The sequence below is a fragment of the Dipteris shenzhenensis genome, chromosome 3 (genome assembly GCF_047967505.1).
Source record: "Dipteris shenzhenensis isolate YYH24624 ecotype China chromosome 3, Dip_SZ_1.0, whole genome shotgun sequence".
Taxonomy (NCBI): domain Eukaryota; kingdom Viridiplantae; phylum Streptophyta; class Polypodiopsida; order Gleicheniales; family Dipteridaceae; genus Dipteris; species Dipteris shenzhenensis.
Genome location: NC_141598.1, coordinates 41453962 through 41477061, shown reverse-complemented (window position 1 = coordinate 41477061; position 23100 = coordinate 41453962). Strand labels below are relative to the sequence as shown.

The 23100-nt window shown below is 44.3% G+C and overlaps 1 protein-coding gene across 1 annotated transcript in view; it reads left to right on the top strand.

The window, feature by feature from the left end:
- The first annotated feature begins 384 nt into the window (after window positions 1-384).
- The window catches only part of LOC147903821 (isocitrate dehydrogenase [NAD] regulatory subunit 3, mitochondrial-like), a 60324-nt gene continuing 37608 nt past the window's right edge, over window positions 385-23100 (top strand). Inside the window, exons 1-2 of the mRNA XM_087401464.1 lie at window positions 385-1267; window positions 3476-3715. Coding sequence (XP_087257590.1) covers window positions 719-1267; window positions 3476-3715 — 789 coding nt within the window. The 5' untranslated portion in view covers window positions 385-718. The remainder of the gene's footprint in view (window positions 1268-3475; window positions 3716-23100) is intronic.

Here is a 23100-nt window from a genome sequence, read left to right as displayed (position 1 = left end):
TAAATGATGTCTTGAAATGAAGTCCCCCCTTTGCATGAGATTTTGAAGCTATCTTTTTTACCTTACACCACCTCTCGATGTAAGAAAAATAAAGGCCTTATTAATTATGTTTCTACTTAGGTCAAGTTATGTGAATGGAATAATTAATTATGTTTCTCCACTCTTCATCTGAGAAAAATAAAGGCCTTATTAATTATGTTTCTCCTCGGGTCAAGTTATGTGAATGGAATAATTTCTTAAGATGAAGGGCCTATTGAATAGGTGCAATCTTGCAATGTGTTAAGATGAAGGGCCTACTGAATAGGTGCAATCTTGCAATCTAATTCCAAGACAATAGTGCATAACTCCAAGATCTCTATGAATAAGTGTCTAGCAACCTGGTGTGAACGTACTGAAAGCAGTGGTGCCAAGGGAGCCTTTTGTACAAGGAGCGGGAAGCATATTCTGGTTACACGTGCAAGCGCACTTAGACAGAATTTGTGGTCAACAAGCCAGAGTTCCGTCACCTCTTAACAGAGTAGCTACGTCGGAATGAGCACCATTCGCCAAGTTCACTCTTTGAATTTCTGCCGGATTTTGATGAGCTTCCGCAGCCTCCTCTTCATCTCGCAGGATCGTGCAGCTCAGTATTGCACAATTGGCGGTGCTGTTTAGCAATCATCCCTGTCTCAGACCACCCGCAATTGGTTTGGACCGATTTTCCAGCATCTTGGTCGTCATGGGTTGCCGTGCAGCCGCATTGCGACGACTCCTCCCTCACCTTCGCAGCTTTCAGATCGCTTCCTCTCCTTACGTCGCTGCAGATCACCTCCACACCTTTGGACGGCGATCCATCACTTACATGCCTCGCCCCGGCGACGGAGCTCCTCGTGCGGTCACCCTCTTGCCTGGAGATGGTGTTGGGCCTCTTGTTACCGGGGCTGTTGTGGACGTGATGAAGGCTATGCACGCTCCTCTTTATTTTGAGACGTATGAGGTTAGTGGCAAGATGGACAAAGTGCCCGCTGAAGTCCTCGACTCCATCAGAAAGAATAAAGTCTGTTTAAAAGGGGGATTAGCCACTCCCGTCGGAGGAGGTGTCAGTTCAATAAACGTGCAGTTGCGGAAGGAGCTCGACTTGTTCGCGTCCTTGGTGCACTGTTTCAATTTGCCCGGGCTCCAAACCCGGCATGACAACGTGGATATCGTGGTTATCAGGGAGAATACCGAAGGCGAATATTCTGGGCTGGAGCATGAGGTCATCCCTGGTGTAGTGGAAAGTCTCAAGGTATTCTTGAGTGCAGTCCTGTCTGAAGTACAGTTTTTTTCAAAATTTTCATTCGAATGTATGAAACAATTAGAAACTTCATGCTGCTTTTGGGTTTCATGGCTGGTACAGAGGAGTAACGTAATGGCCAAGCCATCATGCCTTTGAAAATCAGTTGGTCTTGAAATCTGGGCGAGCTTGCCATTTGTAGGCATTTGAAGAACAAAATGGGACGGCACTATGTGATCCACGGCCACACGTTTATAGGGTTTTATATATGGCTAATTCTCTTTAGTCCGTCAACGAGGCACTACGGGATGTTCAAATTATGTAGATATAAAAGTCTACAAAAGATCAACTTGTAGAATCATGGTGGAAGGCTTTCATGCATGAATAGGACAGAAAACGTTATAGAAGCAAGATGTTTGGAAAGGAAAGAATATGGAGGATATATTTACAATATCAACGTACATACTATTGATAGAGCTAGATTTTCTATGGCTCCAATACTTAGGATATGATAAATAAGCACATACGTGTATTTTTCAATGTCTTTGTACTTAAATCAAGACACGTCACTTGTTTCGATGGTATCACAAGCTATTCATTGATTTTCCTTTTGTCCTCTCACCTATCTTTTGACTCTTTGAGGTTATAAACTTACAAACCTGGGTCCTCTTCATCTTGGATATGTTCACATACCTTGTAGCCATGAGATAATCGTGCCATGAGATAGACGAGACATAGAGGGCAGGCTTATGTGGATTTGGTTAGTGCTTTCTTGTGCCCTAGCTCAGGGAGTTTCATCAACTATTAGTTGTAAAGGCTAATAGTTGTGAAGGCCTTTTGTAGTATGTCCACTACAGGGATGATATGCCATGCTCCTTGTCTAGGGCTACCACAAGGATCTTTGTCATGTATATGCACTGAAGGGACGATGTGTTATGCTCCTCGCCTAGAGCAAGGCATGGAGCTACTCAGGAAGGCCAGACAACGGCAGTGAAGCTTCGCAGGCTGTAGGCTTGCAATTTGTGACATCACCCATTTTGTGCCAGCCCAGGGTTGGCCAGTCCAGGATCTGCCAATCAGCAACAGCCCTCATAAATTCAGGCCAGGTGTTGTTTGTACCCTTAGCAGGTGACGTATAGCAGGGAACCTGAGGCCTAGATAGAGGAGGACTTTCCTTCTCTATATAGCGATCAGCCCTAGCAGCAGTGAGGAGGTTTCATTGAGCAGCCTATAGCTCTCAATTCAATTGCCCTGCTTGGCCTCATAAGCCTTGCAACTTCCAGCAGTAGCTTTATGTCTTGAGCGAGTCTTTTTCCATCTCCAAGGAGAGCCTCTCACTTGCGCCTTTGTATTCCATCCCTAGTGGCTTAGTTTTGTTCTTTATGCACTTAATTTCCAAGGCCTTAATCAATAAGGCTGTAAAGCATACATGCAACCCTTCTGTGCAAAAAGCAGTCCATGAGTGTGTGTGGGGCACAGTAGTTCTGATATATGTTATAAATCTAGCCTTCTTCACATTTGCTACATGATGGGGCTTGCATTGCGTTAAGACTACCCTACGAACTTTCGATCTATGTTTGATCAGCAGTTTCTTTGAGTATTGTGTCACTTAATTGTTGGCTTTTCACGACAGTGTTTTAATCATCGTGAGGACTTCTTTGGATTCTTGTGTTTCTGTAATAGCTTAAGTATCTTGATCTTGTTGCACCCAATGGGCCATTGTGCTTTGATTTATAGGTGGCCTCTTGGTTGCCTTATTTAGGTTATGTATCATTTGATTTACAATTGGTACGATCGGATTGTGCCAGTGAGGAAGTGCTTCTTTCCTTCGTTCTCTATCTTGCTCTTGATCCCGAAGGCCTGCAAGGCTCACTACGGATGTATGCTTCATGATTCATCTTTTCTCTCATAATGGCTTCCCATTATTTTGATTACAGTTAGAGAAATCAAGGTCCTTTATTATGTGCTTTTGGGAAGCCTAGAAGATAGGCTTTTTTCGCTCACCCCTTTGGTCAAAATGTTTCCTTTTTCTTAAAAAAATTCTTTGACATTGTTTTCAAATGTTTTTATTGCAGTTTTGCAAAGTGTGTATAGGGTAGCTCGAACATCATTCAACTAATGTTCGATTTTACGATCCGCCTAGTGTACAAGCTACTTGGAGGGAGTTTTTTCCATATGGTCAGATTGATTTTCATGTAGCTTTTGTTGTTGTGTTGCTAGGTGATCACAAAGTTCTGCTCAGAGCGAATTGCAAAATATGCATTTGAATATGCCTACTTGAACAATCGAAAAGCTGTCACAGCAGTGCATAAAGCAAATATTATGAAGCTAGCTGATGGGCTTTTCTTGGAGTCTTGTCGAGAAGTGGCCAAAAACTATCCAGGGATAAAGTATAGCGAAATTATCGTGGACAACTGCTGTATGCAACTTGTAGCCCGGCCAGAACAATTTGATGTCATGGTAAATTTCACTTCCGTGCCTCGCTAGGTTTAACATCTGATTGCTTTCAAATTGTAAATCTTCAGGACTGCTTGCCAGTGTGCTTCTGTAAGTGCGCTGTGTTTCAAAATTTCAATCTTTAGACTCAATTGCAGAATAAAAAATGGAATACAGTATGTAAAAGAAGGAGAAACTTGGAAGCATAAGCTTCTAGTTTCCTTTGGAAAATTTGGTCAGCTTAGTGATCCTATTTAGCTCAAGAATGTGGTTTTCCTCCCTTTGTAACAGAGATTTATCAAAGACAAGAAGGAGACAAAAGGATTTACTGATACATCATCAGAGGGCATTCAGACACTCCGGAGCATGAGTCATGACCAAATCTAATTCTTGCATGAGTTCATGACAAAATTTCCAGAAAGAAATAAGAGCACATCTATCATTGTATACTCTGCCATATACTCTGCCGCAGAACCCACAGAAGCACCCAGCTAGGGTAGAAACAGAGGCATGACCTCTTCGCTCAAGGGACTTTAGGTGAGGCCACAACTGCCCACATATTCAAAAGGGCCAAAAGGGCCCCGACAAAGAATCCACCTTCCAAGAATGATTCCGAATTACTTCTCACCCAAACCAATCTTTCCAGCCAAGCATGTGAGGAACCACCCCAGCAAGGGCACCACCCCTATGTGAGAGACAACCCAAAAAACATAGTAGCAGCCCTGCCTTCCACTGAAGCAAGAGCCCCCTCAAAATGGGAAGTAGCCTAGCCAACAAAGCCAGGGATCAAAAGCTCACATCAGTCCAGAAAGAGAGAATCAAGGATTCCCATCTGCAACCACAGGGAGGCCAACAACAAAGCCCCAAATTGTGGAGTAGCCAGCCGACTGTCTCTCCATGCACCGGGGATTCTCCACCTAGGATAACTAGAGCACCCAGAATGCACTAATCATTTCCCCATGAACATGCTGCCGAAACTACAGATTGCTACTAAGCTTAGAGGTCCCAAGAAAGCAGGTATCTGTAACTTCCAACATCCAAACTTGACAAAGGTCACCCTGTCTGCCAGGATCCTCCAAACCAAAATTTCTTTAGCCAATGAATGGAAAGGCCCTTGTGTAGAAAATTTGCGTAAGAAACATAGAATGCTTAAGTCAAATCTCACTCCTTTTCCTAGGTGAATGTAGATAGAGATTACAGTTATTGAACCATGCACAGTGGAGTAGAAACAATACAATAGATTGCTCCAATGGATGGACAAAACCTCATGCAATGGTGTGAACAGTGTGCCATCATCTAGCAGATATGTTGCTGCCTAGATGTGGACCCCTGGCACCACAAAAACTGTTCTCCTACCTCCTCCTAGCACCTCCAAAACTCTGTAGCCTGCTTGCAATTGAGCTTCAGTGGGCTGAGTAGATGCCCCTCCAACATGTAAGAGAAAAGGATTGCTTGCTACAACCAACCCTAACGCAGTGGAATAAAGAGATGTCTTGAGATCTCACAAGATTTTAATGCCAATTCACTCCATGTGCTTATAGAAAGAACCCTTCAGTTATGGAGAGAATACACACAGATATTCAGCCAAACAAATCTCATGAATAGAGATCATGTCCAAGTACAAATTATAGCCCAACTGTGACAACACCATCAACAAACATAGCACCAAGAACAGGCTCTGTTTGCTGATCCTTCTGCTGCAGACCTCTCCTAGATCACTGCGTGTCCCCAATGGACTTCAGTAGCTGCTCTAGGTTGAGCGCTCCTGCAAAAGTATGCTCTGATGTGTACTGCATACAAAAATCACTTTCATGCAGTCCTTAATGCTTCCTGCAGGTGTAGGTCCGCACCTAGGCCTTCTGTGAGTGTTGGGGACTCTTGCACTTTTTGAACTGCAGGGATGGCGATCTCTAAGGAAGCTCCCTCTACCCTTCACGACTCCACAATGATCTGCAGGCTGACCTGTAGGCCAACCCTATGGCAGACTGGCCGGCCAAGTCTGTCACCCGACTTTGTCTGTGTGTTCATAGACAGCTGACCAAGTCTGCATTTGCTGGTTGACTTATGCTGCTGTGCTGCCGACCTGGGCCATGCCTGTTCCCATTATCTGCTGCTGCTTTGCTAGTCATGCACCAGTGCAAAGCCCTGTATATGGCCGCTGGTTGGGACTCTTCCAGCCCCACAGCCTGTCCTAAATGTGGGTAGACTTTCATCCCTCCATGCTGACCATTGGGCTGCCCCTAAATAACATCAATAAGGAATCTGATCTGCTGCCTGTGTTGCAGCCATCTTGCTGCCGATGTGGCAGTCTCATCCCTTCCCCCTATTGAACCATCTACCTCATACATGCACAGGTGTCAAGCTCCTGAGCTATTCAGCTTACAGGTGGGGCATTGGCCCTACACCTCCAACATAACAGACATCCTTGCTGCTCTGGTGGATAGCCAAACTGTACGGCATTGCTGAAACCTGGCTCCTGGCCTCCTTGACGGTCTGGTATGCAGCCAATGTGTGAGGCTGTCTGTGGATCTCTGGGCCTCCCTGCTGCTGGAACTGCAGTGCAAATCTGAGGCACCAAAGACTGAACGGACCCCTAACAATGGCCCCCTCTTTGTAGGGTTGGAATGGCTTATGAGTGGGCCGTCAAGCAGACTGATCGGGCTGACCAGCCCACAGATAGGGTGGACCCAGTCTGTGGCAGATCTGCCCCGACCTGTACCTGCTGACAAGCCCTACCAGTTGCTGCAGACTGCCAACCGGCAGTCCTTGCTGCCACCACCTTGAGGGCCTACATAGTGGTCGTGGCAGCCCTTTGCTGGCTGCTGCCATGCTCCAGGCACCTGCTGCTGCATTCTAGTCCTGCTGCAGCTGCAGCCAACTGCTGTACCTACAACAGTCTGCTGGTGCTCCACACTGCCCTTCTTCATGCTGCTCCAGGCTGCTGCTGCATCTGTTGCTATCACGTCCGAGCCCATGTGGCCTTTATCATCGCCCCATGGTGCTGCAGACAGCCCCATAGCCCCATAGCAAGCCCTTAGTCCAGGGCATGGGTAATGCTCATGTGACAGCTTTCTTTGCTGTTCCACATGGCCGCCACTGTCCAATCCTTGTCTCTCTCAGATCTGCCCATATGGCAGCCTCTCTCAGAGCCCCATTTTGCTGCTGGTACACCTCCTCCATGTCCTCCTCATATGGGGGCTTAGAGGTGGGGAGGTGAACCAACAAGACCTCCCATCCTGACATTTAGTGCTCTTTTTCCTCTCCACTTGTCATGGGCACGTGCGATTTTTGTATGCAAATAAAACCGTGGATACCTTGGCCTTGGGGGACTGGCCTAAAGGATTGCTAAATTCCTAAAAGCTCCTAAGATTTTGTTGGTAAACTGAAAGGAAAGAGTAGAGTGGACACAAATTCAGAATACTTGCATATAGAATGAAGAAGAGTGAGGTCCTTATGTAGGCATCTCTTACATGCTCACTGACATCACTGATGACTTTAGAGCTCCACAATCATCTCCTCAATCTGCTCCTAGATTCTCTCAATCATCCTATGTGGCTTACCACCACCTAACTGTGCTTATGGGCACCTAACTGTGCCTCTAGCACTCACACATAGAAACCAAGGTGTGCCTGAGGCATACACCTTGAGATATCCCAACAAACCCCCCCTCAAGGGAATGCCTCAGGCTATGTCAAGGATACAGCTAGCACAAGGTATCTCATGCCATCTCATGGTGGTCATGGATCTATCAATGGCTAGGATCTCAAGCTAGCAAGGGTTCCCATGGGTGTAAGGTAAACAAAAGGGATACAAAAGACCTTCCAATGGTTATCTCCCCTGCATGTACATGCACACAATGTCTGCAGGAGGTACCATGGAGCAAAACAGATACACATGGCCTACATCATAAGGTGACCAGAGGTGTTTACAAAACACACAAAACACAATAGTTTATTTCATTCATTTTGGAGGACTATCCAGGCTGAGTACCTTGACTCAACATAAAAAGAGAGATCTGGAGCATACATAGAGATGATTTAAAATGCATAATCTTCAAAGGATGCCTCATCTTGTGGAGGCACATCAACTGAAAGTAGATTGGCATTTTCTGTCTTTGAAGTTGCTTCCTTTTTGACTCTGCAAAACTTCTCATGATGATTGTTTTTGCCACAGTGTTTGCATGGATTGATTTTGAAGCAGTCCTTTGAAAGGTGATTTGTCTTCCCACAATGATTGCAAGGTGAAAACTTGCCCTTCTGGATTTTTATGGCATAAGCTGTGTCATTGCCTTTCCTGAGCTCCATGTGCCTTTCTTCTTCTTGGAGAGCAGAGATAATACCTTCAAGATTAGGATAAGGAAGATTTTTCAAAGTGGTAACAATATGATCATAATCTTTAGGCATACTCTTAAGCAACAATGCCATAGCATCATCTGTAGTGATAGGAGAGTTGATAGAAGCAAGTTGAGTCATAAGACTCCGCATGTAATTGACATGGGCTTGCAAAGGAGTGCCACTAACCATCTTCAATTCAAAGAAATAGATTTTAAGTGATAATTTTGAGATGTGAGAGCTAGCACCAAAAATCATGTCAAGCTTCTGCCAAGCTTCTGAAGGAGACTCTAAGTCAGAGATGTGATGAATATAATCATCTCCTAAAGCAAGAGCAATGATACCATATGCTTTCTCCTCTCTAGCGGGATCCCTTGCCGGGAGTGTCGGAGCTGAGGATTCTCCAGCATTGGAGGCTGTAGAAGAAGAAGTTGAAGTCGGTTTGATAAGTCTCCAGAGGTTTTCCCTTATCAATGCAAATTTCACCTTCATCTGCCATGTGTGGAAGCCCTTTCCATTGAACTTATCTATATTCAATATGGTAGCCATGAGAGGGTCTAACCCAGGTATTGGGCAGTGTCTTCTCTCTTACAAGGCTAGAATAACAACTGAAAGGCTTCCAAATATAAGCATTTAATGTAGCAAAGACTAGTGACCAAAATTCAATCAATGATGCTTTTTCTTACATGCTTCATAGAGGTGGCTAAAATGAAAGCTTTCCAATCAAAACCAGGTATAGCAACTCAAAGCAAAGCTGAAGCCACAGTTGTACTGATGTTATTGAAAACTTCAAAAACTCAGAAATGCTAGAGTAGCATCTTATGTAGCATCACTTTCAAAAACTTGTCAAAACTGTCAAAATCAAAGGACTGAACTTGGAGGGCTTGAATCTCACTCTCCAGAGCAAAGAAAAAGGGGGTTTCTGAGGCAGAAGAAAGCTTATATACCACAGAAGGTCCACTGAGGAGAAGGGGCGCAAATTCGTGTCAGGGCGCCATAGCTTGCCTCTCCATTTTCGATTGGTTTTTCTCTGTTTTCAGCTTGAATATGCAGCCATTGCTGCTCAGATTTCAGCACAGGATAGCTCAAGCTATGGAGAAGCTCCCTCTGAAAGGAATTAGAGAAGCATAGAGCAGTCTTAGAGAAAACGCAGGAGGAAGAGTCGACGATCTGCGTGAAATGGCGATGAGCAGAGGCAGTGATTCTTCAATTCCTTGCAGCCAGGGGTTCGCCCCTTCGAGGTGTATCTCTAGCAGGAAGGGCGTGGAGAATGGCAGAGAAACGGAGGAGAACAGGCTTAAGCAAGATTTGGGAAGAAGAGGAAGAGATGGTGAAGAAGAAGATGGAGAAGAAGATGATGATGTGGCAGAAATGGGATCAAGGGGGATCAAATAGCTCTGATACCATGTTGGTAAACTGAAAGGAAAGAGTAGAGTGGACACAAATTTAGAATACTTGCATATAGAATGAAGAAGAGTGAGGTCCTTATGTAGGCACCTCTTACATGCTCACTGACATCACTGATGACTTCAGAGCTCCACAATCATCTCCTCAATCTGCTCCTAGATTCTCTCAATCATCCTATGTGGCTTACCACCACCTAACTGTGCTTATGGGCACCTAATTGTGCCTCTAGCACTCACACATAGAAACCAAGGTGCGCCTGAGGCATACACCTTGAGATATCCCAACAGATTTGATGTAAAAAGTGGGGCCTAGTAGAACTAGGCCCAAATGATACATTTATTAGGCCCCAAATGGTACATTCACTAGGCCCAATGGTTAGGCCCAAGGCAAGGAATAAGTGTGACAAAAAAGAGTGGGTTAGAGGCATTAACGAGGTGGCAAGGTGACTTGCGACGTGGCAATCCAGGTGATTGCATGTGTTTGCATGCACATTTTTCTCTCTCTAACACGCATTTCGAGGCTCCTTCCTGTCTGTACGGCTGCTCCTCCCTGCTGTGCGACCTTCCTTGGCTGCGAATTCTGATCCTTCCTCTCTCTAGCACGCATTTCGGGGCTGATCCCTGGCGGTACAGCTCCTCTCTCCTGCTCCGGATCATTTTCTACGCATGGATTTTGGTCCTTCCCTCTCTCTAGCTGACCGATTTCTTGTTGCTGCCCCTTGCTTTGATCATTTGCTGCCCACATCCAGGACTACTCCTGCTCCTTCAACTATCAAGGTTACTCTCCCTTCTCCTTCGGTTTCTGCTATGGCTTCATTGGAGAAGCCTTCTTCTACTGCTCTGAAGCACTACTGGAGGAAGGTAAATAAATCTCAGGTCAATCTTTCTCTTGCTAAAGAAGCTCTAGATTGTACCCTTGTTGTGCACCATCAGCCTTCTTCTCCTCAGGATATGGATGTGCCCCTTGCAGAGGGGATCATACAGGATGCTTCACATGCTCTCTCTCAGGTTGATATCCCGACTGAAGCTGACATGCTGACTCATGATTTATCTGATGCAACTCTTTCATCTGATACTCCTTCAGAGAGTACAGATATTGATCCCGTTCTTATGACTGTGAAGACTGTGCCAGAGTCTCTTTCTATTCAGGATACATATGTTTCGTTTTCTCTGGAGTCTTTTCATCCTATGTTGCAACAGGTTTTTGATCCTGTGATTAAAAAAATTCAAACTTCCAGCTTATATTAAGAAGAATCACAACAAGTGGTTTTTATTGATGGTGCAGTCTCTTCACTGCATCAATTTTTACGAAGCAACAATCTGAAACTGGAGGATGTTGTGTTTGATCCTCCTCCAATTTGATCTTGTAACTTATTACTTGGCTGCCTCATGACATTTGCTCTGAGGCTTTACTTGTAAATTTTTTCTTTGTACTTATTGGTGGGTTTTTACCTCTTTTTGGGGTTTCTCACACGAAATAAAAGATTTCACTAAATAAAAAAAAAGTGTGTGAGAGAGTTTACAAAACTCGGATAAGTTGGTGTGATGGCTTCACAACAGCATGCCCAATCATTCCATGAGGGAATGGCAAAGTCTGATCAGGTACGACAAGCAGAGGCTATGCTGATAAACAAAGAGAATGCCTACAGAGAGCTGATTACTCTGTTGGGAGAGGCAAGAAGCGACCCTTTGTTTCGCAGGATGGTACAACCTCTCTTTGAGGAAGAGCCAGAGAAGCCTCCCTCTGGAGCAAATCAAGAAGTGGTGGGCAAAAAGAGATCCTTGGTCCTACTCCTTTTTCCACAGATGAGGTATCGGGAAACAGTAAGAAGTCTTGACATAAGGACAGCAAAAAGAGGAAAAGAGAAGGTTTTCTTTCCAAGAAGAAAAAGGCGAAGCATCATCATAGTTCATCTAGTTCGTCGCCTTCTTCTAGCTCTACCTCTTTATCCTCGACATCATCTTCTTCTTCTGGATCCTCAGAGTCAAAGCATAAGAAGAACAAGAAGTCTGACAAGAAAGCAGAGACTAAAGAGTGTATGCATATGGAAGCATGAGACACAATTGAGTCTTATAATCAGAAATTTTGGGATTCATATTTACAATTTTCACCTTTCAAGAAAATCTCTGACAAGACTAAACTCATGAAGTATCGGGCAGGACTCACTCCAAAGATACAGGCCCAAGTGAACAATAAGGATATCAAAGATATTTCAGATCTTATGCATTCAACTAATGTGGCTAATCTTATATATATGCAAGATCCTACTACTTCGCCTTCACTACAGGCAAGGATACCAGGGGATAAAAGGCAGCAACCCCCAAGTTTGAAACAAGAGAGTTTCTTTAGGCTCAGAAGAGGGGATTTCAGCCTCAGAAGCCGAGGGGAAACCAAGTACAAACGCCCTATAAGGGAAGACCACAGTTTACCCCCGAACAAATTGAAACTTTCTAGAAAAGAGGGTAAATGCTTCAGATGGGGCAAAGAGGGGCATGTGGCTGCCTAGTGTCCAGAAAATCCTTCAACTTCTAAGGGAAAAGGGACAGAGAAGCCACAAGGACCGCATAAACCAATGGCAAGAGGAATTCTTGATGTACTGGGTCCTGTCTCAAACCCAGAGGAACGAGAATTGCTGCTATCATGGGGCAAGATAAGAGAGGAGCTACAGATAACTTTATATCAAAGGATTTAGCCCTGAGGGTGGGAATCAAGACGGAGGAGTTGGGTAGGGCTCTGGATGCTGACCAGATGTTCTATGGGACCCCTGTGCCTGTCACTCCCTTGATAGGGAAGCTCCGTCTTCATATACCTAGATGAATCCAGGAACATTCCCAAACTCATCCTCTTAAAACACAACATAGTGCAGTTTCAATCTCACGATAGTCACTCATAAGATTGAAAACCATAAACTCCATCACGCATAGCAGGGACTAGCTACTATGACATCCCCACTGACGTCATCAGCGCCCAACAATGGGTGTAGACCATAGTATAAAAGTATGCTCTCACACATACAAATCCACACACCCACACATACTTGAGCCCAACAGTGGGTGTAGACCATAGTATAAAAGTATGCTCTCACACATACAAATCCACACACCCACACATACTTGAACATCCATTTATACAAAGTCTTCGTACTGAGTTTCTGTCGGCACTCCGAAGGTGAAGGGTAAACTCAGCCATGACAAAGGCTAGCACTAAAGGAGAAGGCTAATCAAAAAGTACTGCAAATCTCTTCATTCAAGCTACAGCTGCTTGTGAAGTCTAAACGATTTCATTTTAGTCTCTCCCAAACGAGCATCTAAATCTAAATCTAGTTGATAGGGCAACGCACCATTTAAGATAGAAAGAATTATCGCAATACCAACAGGCCACAACTTGGACGAAAACTTCACAAGGTGAAATTTGCATGTCCGCTAATATGGCAGAAGCATATACCTAGATAAATCCACGAACATTCCCAAACTCATCCTTTAAAAACACAACATAGTGCAGTTTCAATCTCACGATAGTTACTCATAAGATTGAAAACCATAAACTCCATCACGCATAGTAGGTACTAGCTACTACGACATCCCCACTGATGTCATCAACGCCCAACAGTGGGTGTAGACCATAGTATAAAAGTTTGCTCTCACACATATAAATCCACACACCCACACATACTTGAGCATCCATTTATACAAAGTCTTCGTACGGAGTTTTTGTTGGCACTCCGGAGGTGAAGGGCAAACTCAGCCATGACAAAGGCTAGCACTAAAGTAGAAGGCTAATCAAAAAGTAGTCCAAATCTCTTCATTCAAGCTACAACTGCTTGTGAAGTCTAAACGAATTCATTCTAGTCTCTCCCAAACGAGCATCTAAATCTAAATCTAGCTGATAGGGCAACACATCATTTAAGATACCCAAATGAGCATCTAAATCTAAATCTAGTTGATAGGGCAACACATCATTTAAGATAGAAAGAATTATCGCAATACTAGCAGGCCGCAACTTGGACGAAAACTTCACAAGGTGGAATTTGTATGTCCGCTAATACGGCAGAAGCATGATGTAGTCTTCATGTACAGAGTTATGTGGATCAAGAAGACTTCTTCACTAAAACATCATGATGTAGTCTTGGGTATGCCTTGGTTCCATCGCAAGGCAGTGAAGTTGACTCTTCCTGAGAGAGTGTTGGAGTTTGTACATAGGGGCAAAGTATAGCTTGTGGTTGCTAGGAATAGAGGGGAAACTATTCCCATTGTATCAAATAGTTTGTGTGGAAAAGAAATAAAATCTGCAGTTTCAGCTTACATGGTTTTTGTAAAAGAGAGAGATGTTGAAATGCATGCTGAAATGAGTGAGGTAGATCAAAATAAATTTCAATTTCTTGAAATTTTTAAAGATTGCTTTTTTTACGCTTTGTCAAGGGAGCAATCCCCTAAGAGACCTGAACATCATGGCATAGAATTCATTCCTAGCAGTGAGCCACCTAATAGGCCCCCATACAGAGTTAGTGCAACTTAGCGAGAGGAGATTATGGCCCAGGTGCAGGACTTGTTGTCCAAGGGGCTGATTCAACCCAATTTTTCTCCTTTTTGCTCCCCTGTACTGCTTGTACAAAAGAAAGATGGTTTCCGTATGTGTGTCGATTACTGCACACTAAATGAAATGACCATCAAGAATAGATTCCCTATTCAACGCATTGATAATGTGCTTGATCAGTTAAATGGGACTTCAGTTTTCAGCAGTATAGACTTAAAGAGTGGCTATCACCAAGAGAGGATACAGCCTCAGGATGTGCATAAGACAGCGTTCCGCACTACTTTGGGTTGTATGAGTATCTGGTGATGCCTTTTGGATTGACTAATGCCCCAGCTACTTTCAATAGGATGATGGATCGTATCTTCTGACCCTACAAACAATTCACGGGTACCTTCTTCGATGACATAATTGTTTTTTATAAGTACGAAGAAGAGCACAAGGAACATCTTGCTACAGTATTTCAAGAGCTAAGAAATCACCAGCTCTATGCAAACAGCAAGAAAAGTGAATTCTTCTAGGAAGAGATCCATTATTTGGGACATATAATATCCAAAGATGGGATACGGATGTATCCGGCAAAGATCTAAGTCATTCAAGAATGGCCAGAGCTAAGACTGTGCATGAAGTCCGTAGTTTCCTAGGCCTGTGTTCTTATTACAGAAGATTTATCACACATTTTGCAGACATAGCCCCTCCACTTCACGACCTTACTAAGAAAAATGATGCAACTTTTAGATGGGGAATTCCTCAAAAGACAGCATTCACCACACTCAAAGAGAGGCTGACCATAGAGCCAATCTTGATAGTTCCAGATTTGTATCAGCCATTCGATGTGGATTGTGATGCTTGTGGGGAATGTGTTGGGGCTGCAATGCATCAGAATGGTCATGTAGTGGCCTATGAGAGCAGGAGACTCCGCGATGCTGAGAGATATCTGGGAATCTATGAGAAAGAGTTGTTGGCTGTAATTCATGCCATCCATACATGGACGCATTATCTTTTGGGTGCAAACTTTACACTTAAAACAGATCACCAAAGTTTGAGATACTTTTTGACTCAGACAAAGCTCTTCGAGAAGCATATGAAATGGGAAAAAATGTTGTCAATGTATCATTTTCAGATTGTCCATACTCCGGGAGTTAGGAACAGAGCGGCAGATGCCTTGTCTCAAAGACCCCTGGTGAACAATGTGACTATTGCTCATCATCAGGATCTGGAAGACATGAGGGAGAAATATGCTAATGGTGCAAATTTTGGTGAGATTTTACAGCAATTGCAAGAGGGGCAGTCTACCAGTCACTATTGCCTGAAAGATGGGTATCTAATGAAAGATGACTACCTATGCATCACCCAGGAGATGAGGAAAAAGATTTTGGAGGAATGCCATGCACCTCCATATGCTGGGCATAGAGGAATTACAGTAACAACTCAAGCGCTAAAGAGGTATTTCTTTTGGCGATGGGTGCGGAAATATATACATCAATTTGTCACAGAATGCCTCACCTATCAAAAAGTGAAATATGATAGACGAAAGGCACCTCGCCTACTTATGCCTCTTCCTATGCCTCAGGCACCGTGGTAAAGTATTGCAATGGACTTCATTTTTGATTTGCCAAGATCAAAGTCAGGGAATGATAGGATCAGGACTATCATTGATAGGTTCAGCAAGCAAGCTCATTTCATTCCAGTTCGCAAAACCATAAAGGCAAATCATATGGCTAAGCTTTTCATGGCATAGATCTTTAAGCACCATGGTATGCCTAAGTCCATTGTCAGTGATCGAGATCCCAAAATGACTAGTCTATTTTGGAGAGCTTTATTTGATAATATGGGGACGAATCTGAAATTTTCTTCTTCCTTCCATCCCCAAACAGATGGTCAAAGTGAAGTAGCAAATTCCACAGCGTTGCATATGTTGAAATGCTACGTGGGTGACCAAGGTTCAGACTGGGAAAAGTACCTACCATTGGTGGAGTTTGCTTACAATAATACAGTTCGTAGCTCCACAGGGAAAGCCCCCTTTGAGGTCATCTATGGGAAGGTCATTATGCCACCTATCCTAAGGACCAAAGATGAAATATTTGCTGCAGATCAGTTTGTTAGAGACCTCCCAAACAGCTTTCAGCCAAGTCTGGACAGCCATTGAAAGGTCTCAAGAAAAGCATAAAAGAGAAATAAGCATGAGCCATGAGATCTCAAGGCATGGGATTGGATGCTTTTGAAGTTCGAGAAAGCTAGGCTTCACAAGCTAAAGGGAAAACAAAAGGTGTATGCAAAGCTATCTCCCAGATATTATGGCCCTTTTAGGGTTACAAAAGAGATTAGTGAGGTTGCATACAGATTGGCACTGCTAGAGCATTAGAGGATTCACAATGCTTTTCATATGAGTCTTCTAAAGAAATTTCAAGGATTAGATTCTACAGAGCCAGTAACAAAGGATCCACCAGAAGTGGATGAGCTCGAGGAGGTCCTTGAGCAGATTGTGTACCATACTGTACGCAAAGGCCCTCAAGGCAAGGAATTTTACAAATACCTTGTAAAGTTCAAGAATTATTTGGCATTGGATGCCAAGTAGATGGATGAAGGCGTGTTGTCTGATCATCCACAGCTTTTGGATGTTTACAAGGAAGCTTTTCAGTTGAGGTCAACTGAATAGAAGCTGAGGGGATGTCACCAAGCTGTAAATATTGCAAAGTCAAAGCATAAGTTGACCATTTATTGATCATAATTAATGAGTTCTTCATTTATTTAGTTATGTTCAAAGAGTTACTTTTATTTGATCAAAGTCTTGACTACGGTCAAAGATACTTAACCCCGGTTAAGTAAGCTTAACCTCGATTAGGAAGATCTAGCTTCGGCCAAGATGGTTAACCATGGCTAACCAAGCAACTAAAGTGTTGACTACGGTCAACAAGACTTGGCTCACGCCAAGAGGGTTAACTTTGTTAACCAAGGTGCACCAACTTCGGTTGGAGAGACTTGGCCATAATTAAGGCGCTTTGACTAATGGTCATGCTCCTTAATTACGACCAAGAGGGTTGACCATGGTCGACCAAGAATTGTGTTCTATGTTTTGTTCACAAGTTTGTTTTGTGGTGACGCCCACAATGACTAGGATTAGTCTATGGATCATTATTTGCATGCAAAGTGTTGACCATTAATGAGTGCCATGGTTGTGCGCTTTAGTGAATGGTTGCAGGTACTAAGAAGGATTGAATAATCAAGTAATTTGGAGCTAGGCGAGCGCTTCGGAGATCACCCGTGTGACCAAGTGCTTCGAAGACTCCAGAGTTGCCCCTAGTGGCATGTATCTAGAAAAGTAGATTATAATTTTGACATTTGGCATGTTGCCAAATGAATGAGCCTTGAGCTCTTCCAAAATTCCTTCACGTTGGAATTTCTGTTGCAATGCCTTGGACATATATTCCCCCCCTTGATTTGAAGGAAGGGTCTGAAACCGGCATTCAGATTGATTTTCAACCAACGCCACAAAGTGTTTGACCACATTGCAAACTTCAGACTTCTACTTAAGAGCAAAGACCCAAGTAAAACATGTGAAGCCATCTGAAATCTTCTTCTTACCAACTATAAGATTCATTTATTGTTAAGAACAACTCTTTGTCTCTCTCCTCTCTCACACTCTCTCACACAGCTTCAGGGCCTAGGAGGACAAATTGTCGGGCTGGACCCCCCCGAAGGTATTTATTCATGAGAGATAATCTGAGTACAAAGTTCAGCGAGGAGCTGAGTTACCTTTTTGCTAAGAAGGGCATTACACATCATTTTACGGTAAGGTAAATTCCTCAACAGAATGGAGCGGGTGAAAGGAAAATTTGATCACTTTCGGAGATGGGGAGATGCATGCTAAAAGCAAAAGGGTTGCCACACAAATTTTGGATAGAAGCCATCATAAATGCTCAAATCATATTCTAAATAGGTGTCCAACGAAGGCTCTTAAGGTCATGACACCTTATCAAGCATGGTTTGGTCATAAGCCCGATGTGGTCTACTTCTATACATTTGGTTGTGTAGCATATGCACATGTGCCTCAAGAGTTGCATGGCAAACTTGATGACAAGGCAGAGAAGTGCATCCTTATTGGCTACATCAATGAAAGCAAGGGGTATAGACTTTATAATCCTGCGACCAAGAAGATTATCACTAGTCTGGATGTTATCTTTGCTGAAAATGCAGATCTGCCCTTTGCTAGTTCTTCAAGATGAGCTATACAATCTGAATATGAATGAGGGGGACAATCTTCGTGACCATCTAACAAAAGTCAAGGTGGTAAGGGACTAGCTTGCAATAGTTGGTTAGAAATGACTCAAGTCATCTAGCGTTGCTGATGTTACACAAGCTACCTCGCAGTTTTAAGAGTTTCGTGATTACGGTCACTGCAGGACAGAAGACCAAGCCTCTCACCTTCGAGGAGCTTGGCCCTTTACTATTGTAGGAAGAGGCTTGGGAAAAGCTATTTACTCAATTGGACAAGAAGGCTCTCGTGGCAAGGGACAAGCCCGGCAAGGGTAAGTTCAAAGACTTCAAGAACAACAACAAGACCGAGGATGCAGATGAAGTGCTTCTACTGTGAAAAGCTTGGTCATTTTGCTAAGGAGTGCCGCAAGAAGAAGGCGGACCTCAAGCGAAAGAAGGAGTCCAAATCCAAGGAGCTACCAAAGACCGAATCGGAAAACATCACGACTGGTGCTCTCTTTATCATCACTGAATACTGCTCCGCTTACGCAGTCAATGAAGGAAAGAAAGGCTAGTATGTGGACAATCGAGCTTCAAAACACATGTCCAACAAGGAGTGGTTCAAATCCATGGAAGGTACGCATCTTGATTCCAAGGTCACTGTGGGGGATAACCAGACATGCCCTGTGAAGGGTGTTGGTAGTATTCCATTCATCACGACTGCAGGAAACGAGGAGCTGTATACTGTATGTACTGAATTTGTGCAAGAACCTTTTGTCAGTCAGTCAGATGGACAAGCACAATATGTCGGTCTTATTTGACAACGGCAAAGTACTGTCCTAGTGAGTACTCGCATTGCATGTGTAAGATTATGGGAAGGGACTGAGTAGCCTTGGAGATGATGTCACTACTGCGTACATTTTGTATGAATTGTCAGTCTACATGGCGGGCTCTCAATTAGAGACAGCCCCGTTGGCATCAAGGATGAACTTGATTTGGATGCCTGGGTTTGCTTTATATAGTGATGTCCTCTCAATGTGCTAGTCTCCCCCTCTTGCTTATGCTAACTCCTAGGGCGATACTAGTCTACGGAATGGAGATGCGTGGGTGATCTTGCAGCAAAAGAGGGAAGGGGCTGTTGGTGACTAACTAAGAGGATGGGCTTTGCTGAACTGAGTAGAGTGACGAAGTCTAGTGGAGAAGCCGAGGCTGAGCGATGCAGAGAGAGAGCTGAGTGGCGAATGATTGAGAGAGAGAGAGAAAGAAAGAAAGTCAGTCTATTAACGTCCACGGAAGACCAACGTGTCTATGGGACAGAAAAACCTCTCTAGTACATCTGCTGAGGGAGGGCACTTGGCAGCTCCCGGCGGAGAGTACAAAGAGCAGCTCCAATTATTTAGAGTACCTATGTTATATCTTGAAAAACATAATCAGCCTTACATCAATTGAAGAATGAGAGTCTTTTGGCTTAGATTTAAACTCCTTAATGATTGCTATGCCTTCATGATATACTGCCCATTGTCCATCCTTCCTAGCAGCCTTGACTTTAGCTAATTCTGTTGCCTTATTTTTCAGTTGAGCTTGTGTAAGTTCCTCAACTATCCATATCTTAGTATTTTTCAATTCATAAGATTGAGAGAGAGAGAGAGAGAGAGAGAGAGAGAGAGAGGTAGAAGTAGAGAGTAGGATTTATTATCGTCCTCGAGGGGCCAAAAATGACCCATGGGACCTAATCCTCAGTACAAAAAGTCTCCTCCGATGTGGAGGGGTCAAGAGTTTTCAAGTTCTTGACGGTACGAAAAAAGAAAGACCCCAACACTGCTGGAGAGGCAGTGGAGAGAATTGATGAGAGCTGTGTGGTGTCTACCAGTATGCGCTGGTAATCATCCGTGATATGTGCATATCTGGGGCACTGTAGGGCTACATGTGCCTCTGTCTTGACTCTTTGTGAATCACAAAATCTGCAAACTCTGGCATGTCGTGGCAAATTCAGCCAAGCTCCTTTCTCTATGGCCAAGGTATGTGACCGTGTGTGGAATCTGGCAATATTCCTGCGATAGAGAAGAGGGATGGGAGTGCTGATGTATGGCTGAGCAAAGGCATCTGATTTCATGAATGATGACCAGCATAGAGGATTTATTTGATCTTGGTAGTATTCTAACTTGGTCTTCCTTTTTGCTGTCAGCCATTGAGCCTGTAGGGTGCATAGTAAGGACAATTGGAGTACCTGTAGATTGACCTTTTCAGGTGGCATAGTTAAGTATGGTTCCACTTTCCATCTGCTGAACCATTTCCTTACGTCTGTCCCCCATCCTGTACATATGATCTTGCTTTTATGGTTCTTTTGAAGTTTCATACTTGCTGTTCATGCTCTGTGTGGTAATTTGTCTGTTGGCATTTGTTGCACGTCCACTAGATATTGCATCACTCTGATAAATAAATAAATATATATATATATATAAAGAGAGAGAGAGAGAGAAGGAAAGGAAAGGTGTATTAACGTCTTCAAGAGACCTCGCGGATCTATGAGACAAGGTACAAAATATATGTAACCCATACAAGCCACTATGGGCTGAAGCAAAGGGCTCACAAGGCCCTTGCTGAGTAATAAGTGCTAACAATGCAAAAAGCTAGTACAAAATAGTAGGAAAAGAGCAATCAAGTACTGCTCAGAACTAGAGTTCCAAGTACATGTGCAGGCTCTATATAACCTGGCTCCCTGATGGCCCTCTGATGTGATGCAAAGAGCTCACGTATCTGTATTTGCTGAGCTGTCTCCCACAGTGGCGGGGGGCGTGCTTCCACATGCCTTGTGTGGTCTTCGTGTCTCTCATCCAGCCACATCATGGTGACGGGTCTCACTGATCCATAGTGCTCTCGTTTCCTCAAGCTCCTCCCCCTCGATCTCATCTAGTGCTGGCTCAGATGCGTAAAAATCAGTGACGCGTGTCTGCGCTCGGTCTAGCTCGATGTCATGGGCATCAACTGTAGCTGATCTATGGCCTACCGCACAAGGAAATCTTTGTGTCTCGTATCTCAATCAGGTAGAGCCCAATGCAACCCTAGTCAGGGAAATGTATTAGCCGTGTGAGTGGGATCCCCTCCTGAAAGAGATAGTGGTATCGCCATCAGATCTCATAGTAGGCCGGACAGACACATAGAAAATGCTCCTCTGTCTCGACCTCCCCATTGTGCATAGTCTACAGACCCGCTGCTTTCTAGGTATATGCCGGCCACTCTCCCTGCCTCAATCCGCAACTGGTGGTACGAGACTCGTATCTGTCTGATAGCAATCCGCAAGGCGTGTGAGACTTTCCTATCCTCGAGGTACTGGGGCATGATGATGAGACCATGCTCCGATATCCTCAGAAAGTGGTCATGATAGAATTGGGTCTTGGTGGGGAACTCCTGATCGCCCCCCCAAGCCCGAGATGTGTGGAGCTGAAGAAGGTCTAGCCGTATGATACGGTTAATCTCATCATGTGGAATGAGCTTTGGTGGTGCATCCATGCTGTACTGGAAGGGGGGGGAGCCTATCCATCTGGATACCGTGGCTATCAAACCATGTGGACACCTGCGCATACCATACTGTATCAAAGTCTCTCTCTGCCAATCGTCGTCGGCATGACTCCAATGCCAGTCTCGGTAATCTCCCCTGAGGTAGGGCCCAAAATTTGTGAAGAAAAGTCACGATCTGAAAGAGGGCGTCCACTTGGAGAGGTGTCATGGTGAACTCTGCTTATATGATCTGATGGGGAACTGAAGTCTTACTCCGAATCATCCTAGATCCCATGATCACCTGTAGCCTCTCAAATCCCTTCCAGTCAGTAGTAGCTGAAAGGTCACTCCCCCAAAAAGGTACTGCATACATGGCAGTCGGTCTCACGAGAGTGTAAAAAAGCTAGCCCTTTGTCGATGGTCTTGGAAATGGCCTGAAAACACAGTCTCTCCAATCGGGCCAGGGCACCCTTCCCTCGTGTGAGTCGTGCTCTAGTGGCATGGGTCATCGTGAAGCCTAGTCTCGTGAATACTGCCCCTAGGTACGTGTAGGACTGCACTATCTCCAGTGGCTCCCCTCGGTTAGTGAAACTATGTCAACGTCGATGTCGATGAAGCACTGTTTTTCCAAGGTCCCTCTCTTTGCAGAACATCTCCAAGGCCTCTAAGTGTTTTTACAATCCCTCGGCTGAGGGCGAAATGAGGACTATGTCATTTGCATATAGTAGTATCTGTACCATTAAATCAGCCAATAGGGAGCCCTCTCCTCCTCGGCGATCAACAAAGGATGTGATCTCATCACTGTATAGTCCAAAGAGAGTCGTTGAAAGGGGGAAGCCTTGCTTCACCCCTATGGTGCTCTCAACCCAGTCTGATAGGCCCCCAAGAGCGCGGAGTCGCCCTTTGACGGACTCATATAAACTCATTGTAGGCCATCTTCTGGTGGTTCTAGTGATGCCCGGTATGTGCCTTGTAGGCATAAGTGTAGGCACTTATAGTGTTAGTGCCTTCTAGGCCACATAGGACACTTAGTCCTATGTGACACCTAGGACATTTAGTCCTAGGTCTGGGTACAGGTACTTTGTACTTGTTTTTCATCATCTTATCTAAGATTTGACGTGATTGCTCTATCGACTCGTCTTGTACCTGCACTCTCTCTCTCTCTCTTTCTGCCCGTACCTTCAGTGGTATCAGAGCGCTACTGGACCTGTTCCCCTGCCTCCGGATCTGCATCACGCACATATTTCAATAGTTTGCGCTCCATCCGTACAATCCGTACAGGATCGCCGTATGTTGCACCGTACCTTCAGTGGCACCGCCGTACGTTGTACCGTACCTTCAATTGTACAGTACCTTCAGTGGTACATTGTACCGTACCTTTAGTGGGAGCGTACCTGCATCGTCGTACGTTGTACTGTACCTCCCGTACATGCATCACCGTACGTT